The 21,537-nt window shown below is 37.5% G+C and overlaps 1 protein-coding gene across 1 annotated transcript in view; it reads left to right on the top strand.

Moving 5' to 3' along the window:
• The window catches only part of SUGCT (succinyl-CoA:glutarate-CoA transferase), a 555,315-nt gene that overhangs the window by 468,031 nt on the left and 65,747 nt on the right, over positions 1–21,537 (top strand). Inside the window, exon 13 of the mRNA XM_008150339.3 lies at positions 1,598–1,661. Coding sequence (XP_008148561.1) covers positions 1,598–1,661 — 64 coding nt within the window. The remainder of the gene's footprint in view (positions 1–1,597; positions 1,662–21,537) is intronic.

Genomic DNA, 21,537 nt, shown 5'->3' on the forward strand with positions numbered 1-21,537 from the left:
AATGGATAAAAAACAAACAAACAAACAAGATATTTGACCTCTTTTTCTGAGTTTTCCAAGCGGGAAAACATTTTTACTAGTTTACGCATTGCATGCTCTTTTGCTGTGTGAGAGGATTATATAGGAATATGTATATGCTTCAAAACACTATAACACCATGACAACTTGCCATTCTCTATGTGCCAAGGATTTGAGGAGCTCTGGTTCAGTTAGCATGACGCTGTGGTCCACTCGTTTGCTGTGCCACTGAACTATGTCCTTAGGTCCGTGTACAGCACAGGAAGAGAGAGATCTCCACGTGGTAGATAGTGCAGCTGAAACACAGTGTTAGCCACTCAGATCTGTTTCCCTGAAGATGCGGTAATAGTAACAGTAAATTGAATTTTTGGGTGTTCTTTGAGACAGTATAGCCAGATAGCCTCCAGTTGTTAAAAAACACACACACAAAAAAGAAAATAATTTTATAGCATTTTTATTTGTGGGATTATAGAACATTTTGCCTCTAGTAATTCAACTTTTACATTTAGAATCACAGTCTATGCCCCCAACTCGTCCTCTTCCTACAGTGGGAGGACACCTGATCCCTGGCAGATTTTGTTTTCCTGCCCACCCCATAGGAAAGAACTGCAGCCTCTATACGCCAAGGATCTTAGTAGCTCTGGTTCAGTAGTCAAGCAATTCAGCATCAAGTCAGATTTCTGCTGGTTGGACACTGTTAGATTGTCCCTCTTAGATAGTAACTGACCTTGAATCTTAACCCTGAGACCAAGTCACCTTGTGTTCTTGATGGGATACTAATAAATATCCCTCTTGGTCCCAGTGCATGAGAATCTAATTGGCCCTCTAAGATGAGGTCTCTGGCTTTTATTTTATTTTTTTCAGTTGTCTCTTCCCTCCCTCACCTGCCCCAAACTGACTGCAGGATAGAGGAATCCTAGTTATGAAGCCCAGTCTTATGATGAAGGTCTCACTATCACTGAAAACATCTCTGGTTTCAATTTCTTGCTCAGGCCTCTGACCTGGGCCTACTCTGGGCTCCCCTGTCAGCTGGCTCTGTTCATTGCTTATCACAGCAGCCCTGAATCTATCCACTTCCAGAAGTCACTGGGCCTCTGGATACTCTGATTCACCTTTCAAACTGCACCGACTCCCCATACCTTCCACCAAATAAATCGCCAGGAGCATATGTGCTACCACCCCAGGGGGCTCCTCTGCTCCAGGTCTGCAGCTTCCCGGCCTGTCCTGGAGTTGACCTTGGCCAAGTCCTTCTATGAAGCAGTGCAGGAAGAGGCAGAGCTTCACTATTTAGAGGATCATACCTAGATGAAAGGGAGAAGATCATACCCTATATTTAGGAGCAAATAATATTTTTAAGAGTGGGAAGACTTTGAATCTTATTTTTTTTTAGCTTCAGTTGGTAAAATATAAAATAGAAACGTTATTTTTGTATCAAATATTTACTTTCAAACAAAAATTTCAAGCATCTCTCTTTTCTAATATCTTTCATCAATGGACTGAATTGGTGGCTTTCTATATACCTTGATATTGAAGATAATTTCATTTGTAATGTGTTTTTTCTCTCTTTTTACATTTTAAGGTGTTACACAATGGCCTCATTATGGAAATGAAACATCCAACTGTGGGGAAGATATCAGTCCCAGGTTTGAAAACTTTTATTTTAATACCTTCCTTAATAAACTGTTCCCTATGCTTATGCCCCAAACAACTTGTCAAGACATTGTCCAAAATTTTCGTTTTTGATGAAAGTTAGAGTCACACCCACAAGACTGTGCGCTGAGGCTACAGAATTGTGTCTTTGCTCTAACAAATGTCTAATTGTCTCACCAACAACAAAATGCTCGTATCACCTAACTCCATTTTCTGTAATCATGTACTCACAAAGGTACATTGTGTAATTGCCAGCAGATAAGTAGCGATAGATATGGCAAATATTATGAAATTACATGCGGTTCATATGAGAATGAGAAAGGACGCCAGGCTCGATAGAGGTGGTGTCCAGTGAAGGCTACTGACTGCTCAGGCCAGGCCATTTTTCTTTCTGATCTATGGTTTAGGGCAGTGGTCGGCAAACTCATTAGTCAACAGAGCCAAATATCAACAGTACAACGATTGAAATTTCTTTTGAGAGCCAAATTTTTTAAACTTAAACTTCTTCTAACGCCACTTCTTTAAAATAAACTCACCCAGGCCATGGTATTTTGTGGAAGAGCCACACTCAAGGGGCCAAAGAGCCGCATATGGCTCGCGAGCTGCAGTTTGCCGACCCCGGGTTTAGGGTATCGATCTTAGCTTTGTAGATCAAGAAACTAAATGTTTTCGGTAAACTCAGAATACATTGAAGTTTTGTAATTTGACTCAGACCAAACAAACTCAACCAAAGAATTTTGGCCAAAATGCCAACTTTATACTTCCGGGGGCAGGGGGGGGGGAGGGGGAGGGAGTTCTTTTCCTTGTAGCCAGGAACCTCCTTCCTACTCTCAAAGCATCCAGGCTGTAGCAAGAGCTTATGATTAACCAGTTACCGTGCACAGGCTTCACTTCTCTAGTGATCGTAATATGACCATTCCTCGGGTCTGTTGTCTGCTCTGGGGATGGCTGGGAAAACATGCCACATTCTTCATTGTGTCCCTATTTTCCAGACTATGTACAGACCATGCACTCATTTTTTTTTTTTTCTTTTCTTCTGGAAGAGAATAATGAACTTAGCTATGATATAACTTTGGTCATTGTTTTCCTGAAATTATATCCAGGTTGCCTTGCTTGAAGTTTGAGTATTTCCCAAACTGCTCAATCACCACAGTCAAATGGCATAAAGCATTTCCTTCTACCGGTCTCAGGTCTCATTTATTGAAGAATTGCATTGTTAATTTGATTCTAGGTATAATCTAGTTCTAAGATTTGGGATCAACTTGGCAGTATTGTCCCAGAACAGATCAGATAATGGCCACTGGCACATGAAAAGAAATAAGAAGAGGGAATTATGATGAATCAATAAAATTGAAATAAAAAATTCTAATGCACAGGAGTATAAGGAACATTATACACAGGTTAAGGAAGGTAACTAAGAGAGAGAGCAGGTATAAGCATATTAGAGACTGAGATCATATGTTAATATGAAAATGATATATCATGTAGAAAGGTAGTAGGGGAAAAGCATGTTAATAAAAGTTAAGAAAGTCTTTTATTCGTTGATATTATTGAGCGTACACTATGTGCCAGGCAGTGTTTTGGGTCCTCAGAATTAAAAAATAAACCAGATTCCTGGGCTCCTGGCCACATGGAGCTCATACTCAATGGAAATGCTGGCAAAAAAAGTTGCTATTGTTTCTTCTAATTCAGTGTATCCCAGTAAGGTGCCTTTCAAAGGATAAGATATATTAATACAAATAATATCACAGTAAATAATTAAAATTTTCCTGAGGATTGCCCCTTTCATTTATTTACCAATGATAGTTCTGTCTTTCTTTATAAATGTTCCCTTTGGAGACCTTATGACTGTTGTAAAAATAACTTAGACTCTCCCACAATGCCTCATTGAAGTGAATCTGCCAAAACAGAAAAAGTGGGTAGAGTGAAAGGTGATTTTATGCTACACTGTTTGCTAGTTAGCCAGTGGAGACACATTTTGAATTCATTAAATGTAGTTCTCTAGATTTGCATATACATGGGTGTGCAAAAATAGGTTTACAGTTGTTTCTTTGGGAAAATATATAACACAACAATAAATAATAATACAAGAATAAACTGTTTCACGTACTCAAACTGTAAATCTACTTTTGCCACCCCCTGTATATCTGCATCTTCACATTTACAGTAAAAAATCCTGTTAACATTACCTCAAACTACTTATTTATATTTCCTTTGTTATTAGTGAACCTGTACTGAAATTTTGATATATTGTACTAATTTACCTGAAGCATTATGTCTTAGTAGTTACTAGAAACCTGTCTCTTGAAGAAAACAATAATTATTATGTAATTTTGATTGTACCTTTTTAGAGATGTATAAGTCCACAGAATTCCCTCATATTCTCAAATTAGAGTTCCTGTGTACTCCTAATTGATTAATACTTAAAAATATTGGTCAACCAATGTTTCCCAACTATTGGGAAATTATTTGCCTCTTCAAAATTCCTGTTGCCTACTTAAATAATTATTGTAAGCATTTAATGCATTGTTCAATATTTGCAATCATTACCAATATTAAAATATACCATGTAATATGATCTAAACTATCTCCTTTATTAATTAACATATATTCCAATATACTTTTTATATCATTTCCCATCACCTCCAACACAATAAATAAGAAAAACATTTATTTTGCATATATACATGTCATAGTTCAAGCATGCAATCTAGTTAATGCTCATGAATTATCTCTAAATATGAGTTGTAGTTATGTTAATGCTAATGCTGTTGTTCTTTATTTTCACGTACTGTTCATGACGGTACTCTCTCATTTGAGCTTTAAAGCCTATTTTACAGTTAAAGATGGAAAGGAACTAATAAAATGTATTATTCATGGGGGCATAAATGAGAAAATGTATCATACTTTTCTTTGCCAGGCTTAAATAGTCTGGTGTTCTAATAATCCCCCATGAGGGTCATAGTCCTTAGTTTTTGCTCACCATTAGCTTAGTGGCAGAAGTGTGAACACACTGGGCACAATGTACTGATTCGCTCCTAATTAACTAACTTAATCTGATGCAGTGCCAAATCTTCAAGCACTCACACACTCACACCACACACAACTACACTCCCTAAACCTATTGTCTTCCATATGCTCCATGAAGATCTGGTGAGAGAGCTGTCCCCAGAACAGGCCAAGCCACTCATGGAGATGACAGTTTGGCAGGGAAGGCAGCATACAATACATATAGAGGAGCAGGGTGAGCGTTTCCATAGAAAACCAGAGGCTATAGCAGGGTGCTCTGGAAGACTGCCAGGGAGACCTAAGCTAGTGTGTGGGATCAGGAAAGTTTTCTTGAGAAGTGAACTGTAAACAGACATGGGAACAATGGCCAGTTGTCAGCGGAGCCAGCCTGGTGTGGCTGAAGGAGCAACAAGGAGGCCCAGTGCTAATGTCTGGAGGAGATGAGATAGGGCTCAAATGGAGAAATGGCGTGGGGCAGGCTCATGGTTTCCCTGGGGAGGTAGACAGAGGCCAGGAGAATGAGACCTACAATAGAACTAATGACCAAATTCAAAACAAATCAATATATCAAGGAGAGCTATGCTGCGTCTCTAAGATCCCTACTATCTAGGAGGGAAGTTGGGTCTTGCAAGAGGAGCTTGGGTAGGAACCTCAAATGTAGTTGGACAGATGTTCTGATTGATTGAGTTTGGGGTGATTTCTAAGTTGGTTAAAGATTTTTATAAAGCTCATAATATCATGCATTTTAAACTGAAATAGATAAAAATTTGTCTGTTAATTACTAAAAGGCAAAGGTACATTAGAGTTCATATCATGATATTTCTTCAGCAAGACATTGGCCATTATATAAACATCACCTTATTTGTGAGTTTACTGAAAAGATCTTAACATCAGTTATTATATCCAAAGGACTGCCAGTTTCCACTGAGCCATTGACCGACCATTTGCATCTTCTTCTTGAAATACTGCTGCCCATTGGACTTTTAGCCAGAGTGGAATGTGCTGTCTTTCCACGTAGTGTGTAGGGGCCAAAACAGCCTTGGTGCTGAGTTCCAAACTTCAAAGAATATCATTGAAATAGAGTTTGCTGTGAGCTCAGTTCCGCCCCACGGTCTTTGTAAGACGCTTCCCTGTGCATATGGGTTGTGGTTACTTGACTCCAGCAGCACTGCTGGGAAGTATTGTAGCGATGAGTGTGTCAGTGCTGTGGCAAGGAAGCTGTCTTCCCTGCATAGAAAATGAGTTTCAAAGGAATTAGCCTTGCCTGCGGCCACTCCCCACTTTCCCCCCACCCCCCACCTGTGTTTTTCAGAAAGTAGCTCCAAGTGATTTTAAATGAAACTTTTCATAAGTCTCTTCCCATAGGATTTTAATATTCATATTTAGAACCTGCAACAATTCTTAGCTAGTGGATGTCAGATGCGGGAAGAACAATCACCACTATGAATTAATGTAGCTCAAACCAGATTATTAGAATATTGATGTTTGGATTTTATAGTGAATTTTGAAAAAGTTGAATGTTTGTTATTTGATTATCTGACATATTTTATTTCTGAATGTTTGGCAGCTTATATAAAAAATGCTCTATAACACCTTTCTTTTGTAAGCTCCTGGGAGAAAAGATGCTTTCATTTAACATCTAACCAACACCCTCTATACTAACTAAGTACTTAATAGATATTTTCTGGATGATGATTAAAGTAAAAACCTTTAGATTAAAAATAATTTAAAAAGATAATCTGTGACTATTTTAAGCAATATGCATTTTTAATGAAAAGACTGGCTATCTGTAGAAGCTTTCTGAAAGAGAGTTATTTCACTTCTTTAGTTTGTTTCCAGTTTGAAGTACATAAATGAAGTTACCACCTAGTCTCTTGCTTGCTTACAAATCTTCCTCTTCTAGGCTACCTAAGACTTGACCTTGCCGTTACTTTTTAGCTTTTTTCCTTCCCTTCAGATAGAAAATTAGTTAGTGTTTTTGAAATCACATATTTTCAAAGTGCAGTTAAATTTCTATAATGGATAACAGCAATGGGGAAAACTGTCAAAAGTCTCACTGGGAGAAAAGAAAAATTATGAGGAACCAAAGTTTCAGTTTACATCCCTCCTTAAAGTTTAAGTATGTGAGTTCTAAGAAGGAATTCGAAGTAAAACCAACTTGAGAGTAAAAGGTGGGATAACTTATTTCTTCCAGGTAGAGAAATCTCTCAGGTGACAACAGGAAGAGTGTAAAGTTTTCATGTTGTGCGTAGTGCATAATCTGTCTCCTAGAAAAAGCATACCCCTTCAGGGAGCAGGTTAAGCTGTAAAAAAGAGGAAAGAGATGAAAGGAAGGTTCTACAGTCTGTCAACAGAATGAGAGAAAGCTGGCAGGGAAGTGAATTTTCAAATAGACTAGGCATGGTACTTCCCGAAGTCCTCAATTATTTTTAACTTTATTAAACCCTTAACCCAAGGCAAGGTACTGATTGTTAAATAAATCAGTGTATTCTCAGACGATTTGACATTGAGTGCCGGCAGCCTTCCCTCAAAGTCCCTTGTAGTGAGGCAGGATCGTAGACACGGTTGCCTTTCAGTGAGAAATGAATAGCACAGTGACTTCCCTGCCTAGGAGAGCTGGGAGGAAGCAGGAGGAGTGAATCACAGCCCCAGGAATGTCTTTCCATCAGGAACCTGAGAAGCCCTAAGAGCCAAGTTACTGTCGCTGATATGACTTAGGAAACTTCATCAACTATGCTTCTCTGTGCCATGAGGAAGACATATTTTGTTAGACCAGGGCTTTCATTCTCAGGGAATTCATATCCCTATTAGTTGGGACTGGGAATGGGGCCAAGAACTCAGTTGTTCCTTTTCAACATATGCTCATCAATCTAGACACTAAGATAAGTAAATCTGTCTAATAGACAAGAAACTCTTTTTGCAAACTAGTCATAAGTTATCAATGAAATTAGAGTAAGTTTTCAGTATTAGGAAGTGGCATTTAAGCTAAAGGATTTTTCTTGGTCTATATTTAATTAGACTCATAAATTATTTGGAATATTTTCTCAAATATCAATATATAGAATGATCTTTGAGGTGAGAGTTGTGTTTGAAATCATCTGAATGAACCACTGAATGCTTAACCAAATCTAGAATCAAAATAAGATAAAAATAAAAATCAAAAGCCATGGGAAGAGTGGAAGCCTCAATGATAGTAAAGTATTTTTTGGTTATTTTGTCTTAGAAGGTGTATCAGATATTTTCTGGGATCAATTCTTTAGTTCTTCAATTTGCTGCAGTCATCTTTCCAGGGAAGTCTTTTTCTGGATGAAACTTTAGTGCTGACTTGATGATGGATCTTAGAGACTAAAGTGATTAAATGTAATTAGGCAAGTAGACTGGCTGGAGAAATAAGTTCAAATACCATGTAATAGCTAAATATAAAATTTTTAAAAATTATTTTGCAGTTTGGACTTCCATGTTATGGAGTTAACTTGGATAAGCAAGAGGTGACATCATCTTTGCCACCAAGTGGGTTTCAGCCTAGAGTGTATTGCTTGACTTCATTGCTGGATTTATTTATGCCTGAATAAGGGGTCATTTTATTCTTCTCTGAGATAAGAATGGCTTTGTTTTCCTCCAGCATCACCAGGTAGGGACTTTTTAGCCCATGAAGATATGATAATTGGGCTGAATCCCATAGGAAATTAAAAAATATATATATGGATTCTTAAGATATCAAGATATATTCCTGTTCAAAAGGCTTAGCAAAACAACAACAACCAATGGAGTGAGCAAAATTTTTATTTAAAGAGATTATGGCTTAATTTTTACTAAGCACAGTGTTATGTTAACATAATAAGTATTGGAGGAGGTGAAGAAATGGTAGTTAAAGGATTTATTTGACACTGAGCTGGTCTCTGGGACTCATGGCTTGTCTTCTCAGTAGGAGCAAATGGTATTTTATGTACGTCAGTTCTGTATCAGTCTTCATGGAACCATATCCCCATGTTGTTATATCTATCTGGTATGGCATTAGTAGTCAATGTGTCTCTGGGCTCATCTTTTGAATAAGATTGAGATACTACCTGAGGGGAAGGGATGAGGGACCTTGAAATGTTCACCCAACATGCCCTTCACCTGAACACATCTAAGTCTCAGCAGCCATGTGACTCTCAGAGGGGTGACCCATTAGTCTAACCTACTCAAACCCCGTGTCTGGTGAAAGTGTTCCTGTGAACCCTCTGCTTCAGGTTATTACAAGAAGCCATATGCTTTTCAAACAAGTAAGCAAAAACCTAATTTTAACCTTTTGCACTCGGATGTCCAGGGTGACTCGACACGGTTAGCATTAAATCCCGAGTAGAAGAAAAAAGCAAGCGAGTGCAAAGGGTTAATTAAATGAAAACAATTATTAGAAGACATTTTGGGAATTTCAGGACAGGGTGTGGTGAAATAAGCTTCTGCAGCCACAAAAAGATAGGGAAATACTACCCATATAGATTTAAATGTAGTTTATCCCTGTAAACTCCTCAAAGACAATTTGCTTTCTCTTTGCTGGGCCTTCAAATTGGTGTGTGACTTTAAGTAACTCACTTCACCTTTTAGTGCCTTGTATTCTTGTGCTAATGGGATCAATCTTTTTGTTCTTTCAATTTAAAGGAAAAATGCAATTCACCGTAACTGCATATGAGTATATTATGTGAATAGATTTTAATGACATCATTACCATGGAGCATTTAAATTTGAAATAAGGGAATATGAGCAGACATCTGTCAAGTACTTCTCTGTCTAGGGTGTGTATGTAAGTCCTTTATATATGTAATTTGTTTAATCTCCAGGACACTTCAATAAACCATTTGTTATTATGTCCAATTTACAGATGAGAAAATTGAGACTTGGTGAATGTTGCAGCACCAAACCCAAGTTTGGGTATCCCTGAAATCTGTCTTCTTTCCCTTATTTACTACTATCTCCTGAAGTTGAGCCAAAAAGGAAAATTAAGCCCATTCTTATGTTTTTGACCTTACAACTTTGACCTCTAATTTAAAGGCTGCTTAATATATATTTAAATCTTTCATTTAAAGATCAGCTTGGAAATTTATTTAAAGAATGTTTAAATTCCGAATTTGAACTTAGATTGAGTCTACCTCCTTTGGGGATTCAGGTTTTTAATTAATTAATTAACTAACTAACTAAATAATTAATTAATTTATTTATTTTAAATCTATAATTGTGTGTTTATGAAAAAAAAGCCATTGGAAATTGCATTGGTAGGCCATTTTCATATTCTCAAGAGCATATAAGTGTAAATGCACCATAACATGTGGATTATATTTCCTTCAAGTTGCACTGTTTTCACACATTTACAGAAAAGCAATTTGAAAGGGGACAAAAAGAGAAATGTTTGGGATATACATGCAAAGACCCAGGATATAAGCTGCCACCCTGACGTTCCTGGATTTCTCATCCTGTCAGTGATCACCTGTTGTCTGGGTGCTGGGTGGGCAAATTTCCCTTTGCTCACTGGGGCTGGCTTTGTTACACAGTTAGAGCCAGATTTTCTTTGAGCAACATTAATTGGTGTGTTGTTATAAGAAAGTTAGGATGAGTGATTGATACTATGGCTAAAACAAGAATTTAAAAATTAATTAGTGAAATTCTGTATGATTCTACTGATAGGAGGAACCTAAGTAGTCAAATTTATAAAGACAAAAAGTAGAAAGGTGGTTGCCAGGAGTTGAGGGGAGTGGGGGAGGAAAGAAGAGTTAGTGTTTCACAGTTACAGCATTTCAGTTGGGGAAGATGAAAACGTTCTAGAAAGATTGGTGGTGGTGGTCATGCAACAATAGGAATGCACCAAATGTTTCAGAACTGTCCACTTAAAAAAGGTTAAAGTGATAAATTTTATACTGTATATATTTTACCACAATAAAAATATAATTATTACACATAGATTAGCTAATTTCTATGTTGTTTCTCCAGTGTACACGTAGTACGTATGTGTGGTGTGTGCATAAGACATGGCCCCGTGGAGAGCGGATAGGCTCTTATCACTGAGATCTGAGTGCAAAAACTGGCTCTGCAATGTATAGTTGGAGGTTATAGGTAGCCTTTCTAAACCACCTCATTGGCATCTATCTTACCTGTAATAGAAAGGTAAACACCTCACTGTGACTTATAATAATTCAATAATAATATATTCAAGTGCTCAGCACATAGAAGCAATAAGTGAAAGCACATTGTAGATAATACACTCTCAAAATATCTACAGTATCAAGAGTAGCAACTCCTGCAGAAAATAAAACTAGCTACTTTGTTGGGTATTTTTCAAACATTAAATAATTTTGCATATTTCTCTAAGACATACAGTTAAATAAATCATTCTTTTGCTTAATAAGTGTTTATCTGATATCTACTGTATGCCAAGTGTTGGCTGACAGGAGCTTAGATTAATGGGAATTTGATGGTGACCAATAAAATGAAATGCAGTGGGGACAGGGAAACCCTGGGACTGGCACTGCCAGGTGTGCATTAGGCAAAACCAGTCCTTCTAACCGCCTTCCCACAAGGAGCTCTTGGACAAATAGATTGTGCATACAGTTATTGGAGACCATGCAATATGAAAGCATCCTTCAAAACCAGATTGTTCCCTGACAGGTCATGCAGGTGAAAATAATAATTCAGACATCACACATGAGAATATAATAACTTGTTTCATAGGAATTAGAGAAGAGCCTTGATACAGTGCAATGTTTCCAAAATATACTCTGCAGAACCTACATTTCTTGTAGCCCTAATATTTGTCCCACCAAGAAATGGGCATGTTGTCAAACAACTTTGGGAAACCTACCTTAAACAAAAGTCAATGAATTTTCTTTACCACGACATTTCTCAGTATTGTTAACATTCTGAAATATGATTGTGTCTCTAAGAAGGAGATTCTGAATACCTTCTTTTCTTCTTATTTGACAGTAGAGCCCTTTTCCCTCAGAGCTCTTATTAAGATCTCATGGAAAAGCATTTTGTGGGTCACTCCACTGGGAACACCTGTCCCTTGGAGCCACATGCGGCAAGTTGTAATGGCCACTTACTGGATAAATTGGCTAGTTTTCACTAACAAAGGGAGGGGAAGCCAACTAAGACAACTAGCCTCTGAGGGTTGAATTTTTCTTTCTTTTTTCTTAGCTCAAGCGACCAAGGGTCCTGAGGAGTATTAGAAGGTTTTTTCTCTTCTTTTATGGCTGTTAAACACACATGAACACTGGGCAGGAAAGGGTCAGCTAGGAGCAGAGCCAAGGGGATGTCTGTGTGGCTGAGAGGTCATAGTGGTGCTGGGGGCACTTTCAGTCCAAGCTGGCTCAGCCCCTACCAGTGAGAGCCTCATTAGACCATGACAGGCATCCAGAACGGAAATGGATTGAAGGCAACACCAAAGTGCAGATCAGGAATAGCTCACACGGTGATGCTCTTGCACTAGAAGCAAAATCTATCCTTGGATCTAAAGAAATCACTTGAGGAGAAAACACTTTCTCTTCATTGAGCCTCAATAAAGCTGCATTAGAAGAATTCTGCACAATTGTTCATACTCTAGCTTAGAAAATGGAGTTGATTAAGTGGAAGGAAATTAAAAAAAATGTGACAAAGATGATGAGGTGATTAAGAGGTAGGATTTAAGTAGTAAGATATGGAGAATTTAAGATGTATGACTGAGTAGCAATGACAGTGAGGTGTATGACAGCTGCCTATAAATACCCAATTAATTGCCTAATGTGGCAAATGAGAATAAACAGGCTTTAAGCACCGAAAGGGAAACTTGAATTTAAATCCATTAGGGAAACATTATTTACATTGTAAGGAAATCAGCCGAGTTATTTGAATAAAGATTCAGGATGATACTTTTCTTTCTTAAATGATCTTAAACTAAGTTTTTATTTTATTATAAGAAGATACATAATTTTTTATGTTTCTTAGGAGTAGAAATTGAAGAATAAAGAATGATAAATTTTTAATTTGCTGCAGGGTATTGTGAACTGGTGAAAACACTTAAGGCTGCTTCAAGTCTCTAGACATGTTTTCCTTCTAAGATGAATTATAGTGATATGCATGGTGGTAAGAATCATAGAAAACCTACACATTATGTTACACCATGGAGATGTACCTTGTAGTGTAAAGCATAATAAAGATAGTTACTATAGAGAGCACTTGATAAAACTACCCAACCTTTAGTGAGTCTGCTTATGCATTAGGTGCATCACCTATATAATATTAATCATCATTTGACACTCTGAGGAAGACACTAGTATCCCCATTTTACAGATGAGCAAACTGAGCCTCAGTGACATAAATGAGCCCACCGAAGGCACACAACCAGTAAGTTGCAGAGCCAGAATTGCATTCAATTCTGAGTTACTTAAAACTCCATGCCTTTTAGTGCAATGCTATGCCACCTCCTGAAGGCATTTTTGATCACCATTTGTATAAACTTTGAGCCAATGGCTTAGTATATAGGAAGCACTCCTGATAGTGAAATGGTTTGCTTGTGTCTGAGAGTGGGTGGTCACTAAGAGTGCTACCCACACTTACTCTGCTTAAGCAAACAGCTTGCCCAGGGTTGTCCATGGCATGAATTAGGCAGGGCTAGAAGAAAGAGCAGTAGGCTATAACTGCTGTATGGAGGAGCTCTGTCAGATCTCAAAAGCAGCATCTAGATTTGATTATAACTTCTCTTTGTGGTCTTTGAAGCTTTTTGGTATTTCTTTCCTTGCCTCGTGGAGTTCAGATCTATTTTCACATAAACAGAAATGATTCCTCCTTTCTGAGCATTTCATTGTTGGTGGCATTGTGGAATGTTCCAGGAAGGGGGAAATGAGGCCAATTATAAAGGAGAAATTCCTCTTCGACTTGCATGTTTATATGAAAATGCCAAAGCTACCAGCTGTTACTATAGCAAGCCTGGCTAAAGCCCCTGTTCCCAACTGTCCTACAGCATACATACAGCAGGGGGAGATACTTCCAGGAGACTTGGTTAGGAGATGAAAAGAGTTCCCACAAATGTCATCCTGCATTCATGAGTTTTACAGGAAATTTAGGAAACATGCACTTTAGCACACTTTTCATTTTAGTAAGAGTTTCCCAAACTATAAGCATGGCAGTGACAGCTCAAATAAATGCTAACCATTCTCTATTAAATACCTTCCCTCAACTTACCACTGCAGCGTGTTCTCCTTGAATAGAGAGAATGTAGATTGGAAGAAATTAATTTCACATTCCGATTTATAGGACATTTGAGACGAACAGCCCATCAGTGTTACCGTTACCTCATTCGCCTTTTTTAGCCATCAGGACTGACTGCTTATGTCTTTTACACTCATGGAATGCATTTCAAATGTAAGGAATTCAGTTCCATAGCAGGGACTGAGCAGAGACGATATATATCATCTTGTTGGCTATCTTGATCATGCTTTCTTCTTTTCTTAAAAAAGAAATATAAATGGCTTATTAGGACTGATGGAAAAAACAGATCTGAAAGGAAGGTTGAAAAAAATTAAGTTTATTTAAACAATTCTTCTGGAATCATTCAAGAGTGTAGAGTGGAGTAGATTCAAAAATCAGAGCAATATAATCCTGAAATTATATTTTCCAAATGAAGCTTAATTGGAGCAGTTTTGCCGTATTGAACTGGTTAAGGCATTTTTCCTGTCAAGACTCCCAACAGAGGTAACCCCAGTCCTATTTCCTCCCTCTGCCGCTGGGTGTCCAAGGTGAGCCTTCAGTTTCCCGGACATAGCAGTTACAGCTGGGACTCACACCAGCTCTCTCAGGCAGCCGCAGTCCGGAGCAGTACGCTCTTTCTGGGGGGAGAATTTCACCCTGGAGGCGCTGGAGGCTCACCTTTCTCTCTTATTCCAGTGTGAGAGGTTTTCTTGTGTGTTTACAGTAGCTCAAGTTATGGCCAGAATGACGCCATGGTGTTCCTGTTCTCTTTGGCCTGGGTATGACAATGGGGACCTTAAGTCCTCAAAAAGTATAAGTGACAGCTTATTCCATATTTGGCATTTTAATCCCAACAATAGTTTGATTAGTTGCTTTCCCTTCATTTGTGGTGAATTACAGACAATTTTCTTTCTGGTCTATTTCTCTACCAATTGTGAAATTTTTTCCTGTGAGACCAAAAGGAAAAGAAAAGAAAGAAAAGAGTTGTCATTTAAACACATTTTGACTTAAATCAAATTGAAACTATATGAACTCCAAACCGACGGCTGCCATGCTGGTTGAAATACCAACATGTTGTCTGTGGAATGAACTCCTTTCATTAAAAAAAAAACACAACAAAACAAAAACAAACTTTACTTGAAGATGCTTCTTGGACTCCCTGCATTCAGTCATCTCCTCCAACTCCCTGCCTGCGATCCAGAGTCTGATACAAATGATTTTGGAGGCCTGCGTTTTTAAAAAGAAAATAAAAACTGTGTGCTTTCCCTGAAATAAGAAATAACCAACATTTAGGCCTTCACATCATCTATTGAGTATTTGAGCCAAAAGAAAAATTAACTGTTTAGAATCAGAGGATTCTTAATGAATATAGTCCTTTTTTTTATCATTTGTTTCCTTTGTATTTATTTCAAAGGGTATAGGAGGCAATATCAAAGAAGGCTTAAGGAAGGCAAATGAATGGGGAAAAATAGAATTTATGAGTGAAGAAAATAGAGGGATTGCTCACATTTGAACAGTTTCTGAAATGGTTAAACTTTCACTGCACTCAACCAGTGCACCTTCTCTCATACACAGGGAAATCCTTTGACAACACGCCTCTTCCTGTGCTTTTCTTGAATATCAAACATCACCCTCTAAGTTTTCAGCCATGTATTTTCTTTGGACTGCTCTACTTTACCCTTATTAAATATTTCACATATCCGAAAGGAAATGTCAACACTTAACCTTTTGTGTGAGGTGGGAAACGGAAAAAGTTTATTTCACTGTTCTTCCATTTAAGCACAATGGAACTCTGCTATAATATAATTTTTATTCTTGCATTCCAATATAATATGGGTGAAACCATGACTCCCCCAGAAGTGCAGAAAAAGCAATACATAACATCCATCCACAAATCCCGGTGTCAGTCCTGGTGTTAAAACAAAATTTAACCTCATATTTTTATATGTGGCTACTATGCCTGTTGTTTTTTTCTCCCCCCAATTTAAATTTCTTCAAATCCCAATGCCAATCTATTATTTTTAATAATACTGTACATCTTAATGTTAGTGAGAATTAAGCTTTTGATATGATATCACTTATATGTGAAATCTGAAGAACAAAATAAATTGACAAACAAAATAGAAAGAGATTTATAGGTTGAGAACAGACTGATGGATGCCAGAGGGGAGGGGTGTTGGGGATCTGTGTGAAAAAGGTGAAGGGATTAAGACCCACAAATTGGTATACAGGAAATATTCTGGGGAACACTTTGTAAAGTGTATAATTGTTTAATCACTATGCTGTACACCTGACACTAACACAAAAAAGCCACAGTTCCATATCTAGACAAAACAGAAGAAATCCAGCTGCCATTCAGTATTGAGGTAGTGAATTTGCATTCCAAATTTATTTATAAGTGAACATTTAAGTACTTCCTTTAAAGGAAGTTGATATGACTAATTACTACTGGATTAGCCACAACACATTAATTTTCATTGCTATTATTTTAAAAGTTTAACAAGTGTATAAATAGAAAAAAAAGTACTAACTGATAGTTATAAAATAATCATGGGGATACATAATAAAGAATAGAGAATATATTCAACCATTTTGTGATAGTTGTGTATGGTGCCAGGTGGGTACTAGATTTATTGGGGTGATCACTTCATACATTATACAAATGTCTCATTGCTGGGTTGTACACCTGAAACTAATACAAGATAGTGTTGAGTGCAAATTGCAATAAAAAAATAAATAAAATATTTTTAAAAGCCTTTAAAGTTAATTTTTCTCTGTAATGTACTATCAGGGTAAATATAGAGAATTTGAAAAAGGCAGTCAGTTTTAGACTTTATCAGATACGCATATTTTCAATGTAAGCAGCCAACTTTTATTCTTCTGGTCTATATATGCAATTTGAAGTGTATGTGTGTTTGTGTGACATATTTGAAAATGTCATGTCAAATATTTTAAGTGTTAAATAAATGTCAGCTTTTGCTAATATTATAGAGGTGACATCTACTTTGTGCCATGAGAATTCAGTGATGTTGGATGGAGGTGATGGATTGTGGGTAGTAGTGTAGGCTGAAAACTGGAGTTCCTTAAGGCAAACTTATTTTAATAATGATTATATAACAGCAATACATACACATCTCACATAAGCCATGTTTGAAAATGTCTGGCTTATTTACTTACTAGGTGCTTTTGAAAATGTTCCAGTGACATGAGACCTTTAAGTCTGCATTTTGCAAAGAAAGAGAAAAGTTTACCTAAACCACAAGACTAAAAACAAATAGACTAGTAAGAATTAATGTTCTAATTTTTGCCTTTCTAATATCATAGGTGGTTTCTTCATAGAATTTTTCTAATATTAATTTCTATACTTAAAATATGCCATCCATATATACTTCCATACACAAAAGGTATGCTATAGAATGTAAACCATGCAATATAAAAGTAAATTTCATGGTATTTCTAAGCTTTGGCACTCCAAAAACTATCTTAATAGGGAATTTTTAAAAATGCCATTAGTCCAAAGGTCCCTGGGTCTTATATCAAACCACAGAGGAGAGAGGCAGTGTTTATCACACTAGTAAGATGGAGCCCGGGAGGAACTGGACAGACACACTGATGCGGGTAGAAGGATGGCAGAGGACAGCCTACCGATGGACAATGGAGAGACTGCCAACTCATCGGCGGGCACAATAACTGGTATACATGGGGTCATATTTACCAAGAGATGGCAAAGTGCATTGGCAGGCAATGGATAAAGATCATAGGTTCAAGGGACACCAGAGTCCTAGCAAGTAGAATGCAGTGGACCCCAGGTAAGTTCTTCAGCTTAGCTAGGCCTCAACCTCAAGACTGGTATTTAGGAGATCTATGTCCTGGCATAAGAAAGAGGCAGAGCAAGTTGGAATCGCTTTTCCTATATCCTGGAAGGACAAGGTTCCCAGAATGGTTTGAAAGACAGAAATTAACCCCAGGGAAGAAGGCAGAACCTACTTTTCAAAACTTGAGCAAAAGGCAAGACTTGGTTTCAGGGCAAGTTCAAGCACATGGCTGGGTCTGAGGCACACAGTGAGGACCAGCAGGCCCTGTGTCTTCTGGGCATAATCCCCCAGGCTGCCAGGCTCCCCAGAAGTAGAGGAAATGTATCAAGGGGCAGAAAGCCAAGCAGATATCAACCAGAGAATGTTTCCAGCTCAGGGGTTATCCCTCTCTGTTCAGTAGGTGAGTCCAGAGGCAGTGGACTCAAGGTACCTAACCTGTTTCTCAGAAATTTCCACGAAGTCAGTGGGAGAGGCAGTAACTGCCCCTGGAATGACCTCAGCTTTGTGACAGCAGGAATCTAAGCCAGTTCTGTGTTTTCTGGGGTCCTTGATAGCCCCAAGGATTCTAGATCTTTAAGAAAAACACCAAAATGATGTTTAACCCTTTGCACTTGCTTGCTTTTTTCTCGAGCTACTACCGATGCTAACCGTGTCGAGTCACACTCGACATCCAAGTGCAAAAGGTTAAACTTCTCTAGGCCCCTTTGTGGAAGGCTCTTTGTGACCAGGGGGCAAAGCCACACAGGCATCTGTTCAGTTTATTGGGACAGCTAGATGCCAACAACCAATATGTTTCAAAAGCCCACAGACCATCTTTCTCTTACCATTTCTGGGAAGCAGGTATATTCAACATGACCAAGACCAAACAGTACTTTTTAAAAGAATGTTTGTGAATATCTTACCTGTGTCAAATGCCTTTATTTCCTTGGCTGTCTCTTACACTGGACCATGAGCAATTTGAGGCAGGAGCTCTGTTTTTATCAATGTACTAGAGGCCTGGTGCATGAATTTGTACACGGGTGGGATCCGGCCAGCCTGCCCCAATTGGGGTCCATTGGGCTGGACAGGCTTGGGGAAGGGGTCGCGGGTGGCTGGTTGAACTTCCAGTCGAGGGGACAATTTGCATATTAGCCTTTTATTATATAGGATTGTCTAGCACAGTGGCTGTAAAAATTTACTTATATTGAATAAATTAATGAGTTAATCTTGAAAAGTTTCCTGATGTCAGTGTCCAAGGAATTTTGCATTTTTAGCAGATATTTTAATTTAAGGTGTACTGTTTTTTGTGCTCTTAATTTATTTTTGGGGAAGTTTATAGAAATAATAAACCATATACCTAAATACTAGTATGTAGCAAATGTAGCTGTGTATGAGTATCTTATAGTTTGAAAAGTGAGAATTTGCCCAAAGTAAGACATACTTAGATTTTTTTTCTACACTCCCACCTCACCTTTCCCTGTAAAGATTATTTAACAAAATGTAATCAAAGGGAGTTTATTTTCATTCAAGCTATTAAAATGAAACAGATTTCATGTAGACCACAATCTGTATCAATGCAACCAAATGATATAGATAACTGTAACACTGTGAAGTTAAGAGGTAAATGCTCTGGCCCATGTTCCTCAGTAGTGAGAGTGTTGGCCCGCTGACCAAAGGGTCAAGGGTTTGATTCCCAGTCAAAGGCACGTACCTGGGTTGCAGGTTCAATCCAGTCCTGGTTGGGGCAGGTGTGGGAGACAACCAATTGATGTGTGTCTCTCACATTGTTCTCTCTCTCTCTCTCTTTTTCTTGCTTGCTCTATCTCTCCTTTCCCTTCCTCCCTTCTAACTCTCCCTCTTTAAAAAATCAATGGAAAAATATTCTTGTGCTCTTAATTTATTTTTGAGCACATTAATAATAATAAAAAATTAAGAGGTAAACTAATAAATTTATTGAAACACGTAATTTTATTTCTAGCAATTTTTTTCTGATATGCCTTTTTTAACAGTGCCATGGGATTATCAATACTAGAAAGGTATTTACTGAGGTCTGGAGAAATCTAGACTCCTTATAGTACTTTCTAAGTGTGAGCAACTAATTTTAGCCCAGTAAGAATAATTTAAGAATAGATGGGAGAATAAAATTATAATTATTGTTTTCAATATGTAGATTTTCATTTTTCTTAACAGATACTTATCTAATGAGTAAATCAATTATACGAACTTGAAAGAAAACATAATGAAAAAAGACATGGTAACAGCTTTTAAAAACATATTGCCTATAGGTAATAGAGTTATATTAAAAATTGTAATGTGTTGCAGTGGGTGAGGTTAACTGAGAGGATGAACACGACTGTAAGAGTGGGGAGACCATTTCTTCAGAGTATTATAAGGAATTATTTGTGAATTACCAGTTCATGTTTTTCTACCAACTTCTATGTCAAGAATTATTAGAGGATAGTGTTAGCATAGTATTTTTTGCCTTGCTGTTTACAACTAAGGTGACCATATTTTCAGTTTGCCTGGGACCGACTTGATCTATGCCTGTTGTGCCAGCATAATTAGTAATAGAGGGCCCTCTCACTCCCTGCTTCTCCATCCTCTGCAGTATGCATTGTCCTTCACTCTTCCTCCTTTGCTACTGTCATTAGCAAAAGCATGGAAGAGTAGGAAAGAAGATAACTTACTCTCCTCGAAAGCTCAGTTTCTGGCCTACATTCCCATATTCCTGCTACACCTGCTGAAAATCAGGTCATACTCAAGTTTCAAGTCCTGTGGTTTACAAATAAAAGCCTATGTTCTTTGGAAGAGAACATGCTTCTGATTTAAAGGGAAAAAAAAAGACAGATTTCCATGTTAGAGCTCATAAGTATTTCTTTAAATTACTATAGATCACCCAGCACTGCGTATATATGCTTTCTCAAATTGAGTAATTTGACCTACTGAAAACGTATAACCTATAGGGACTATTCCCTAATTAATTTAGCTTTTGTCATTAAAAATATTTTCTTCTGAGGGAATGAGTTGCTCCATAGAGTGAATGTACTGTGTAGTATTACCAATCAATGAATAGATGGTAGTCACCAGAGCTCATCTTTCTAAGTGCTAATCCTTTTGTAATGTTTTCCTTATTTGATGGAATTTTATAAAATGACTTAAATACCTAGCTGGCTTTCTTAATGTGGCCTAAAAAAATAAATTATCTACTTTTATAATCATTAGGATTGCTTGTTATTTTTTATGTAATAAGCAGTGTTCTCATTGACTCCTGAGGTATGTGGGTTGTTTGTCCTTTTTCAATAGTTTTTGAATGTGTCTTTTTTAATGTCATATTGTTCTCAGTTTATTGCCTCTATTAGTCCCTCTTCTTCACTTATAATATGTTTCATCTCATCTGTTGTAGGCTTAAAAACAATATCAGTACAATGATTGCAATTTTTAATAAAATCAAGGTAAATATGTCCTAAATGATTAGCAGCTATCAGATAGTGAAAGTCTGTGAGTTTTTATGACATCACTTTTGGCTACACAGATAGTTTTTTGCTTGCTTTTGGTCTGTGTTCCAAGTAGTTGACCTCTAGATAAATAAAGTGTTTTTGTAATTCTATTTGAAAATTAGTGTGGAAAATTAAGGTGTGCACCCCTATGGAGAAAGTTGGGGTCAAGTAATTCATTCCTAAAGCTGTGCAGTCATAAAGATTCACACACTGGGCTCAGAAATAGTATTAACCAATCAAATGGCTCCCAGAGGGGTGCTCACTTCTTAGTTCAACTCTTAAAACACTCCACATAGCCATTTCTGTCTTCCAAATACTTGCTTGGTGAATGGACAGAAAAACAGGAAATCAGAGTGAAAATGGATGCTATAAAT

This window comes from Eptesicus fuscus, chromosome 14 (assembly GCF_027574615.1).
Source record: "Eptesicus fuscus isolate TK198812 chromosome 14, DD_ASM_mEF_20220401, whole genome shotgun sequence".
Classification (NCBI taxonomy): domain Eukaryota; kingdom Metazoa; phylum Chordata; class Mammalia; order Chiroptera; family Vespertilionidae; genus Eptesicus; species Eptesicus fuscus.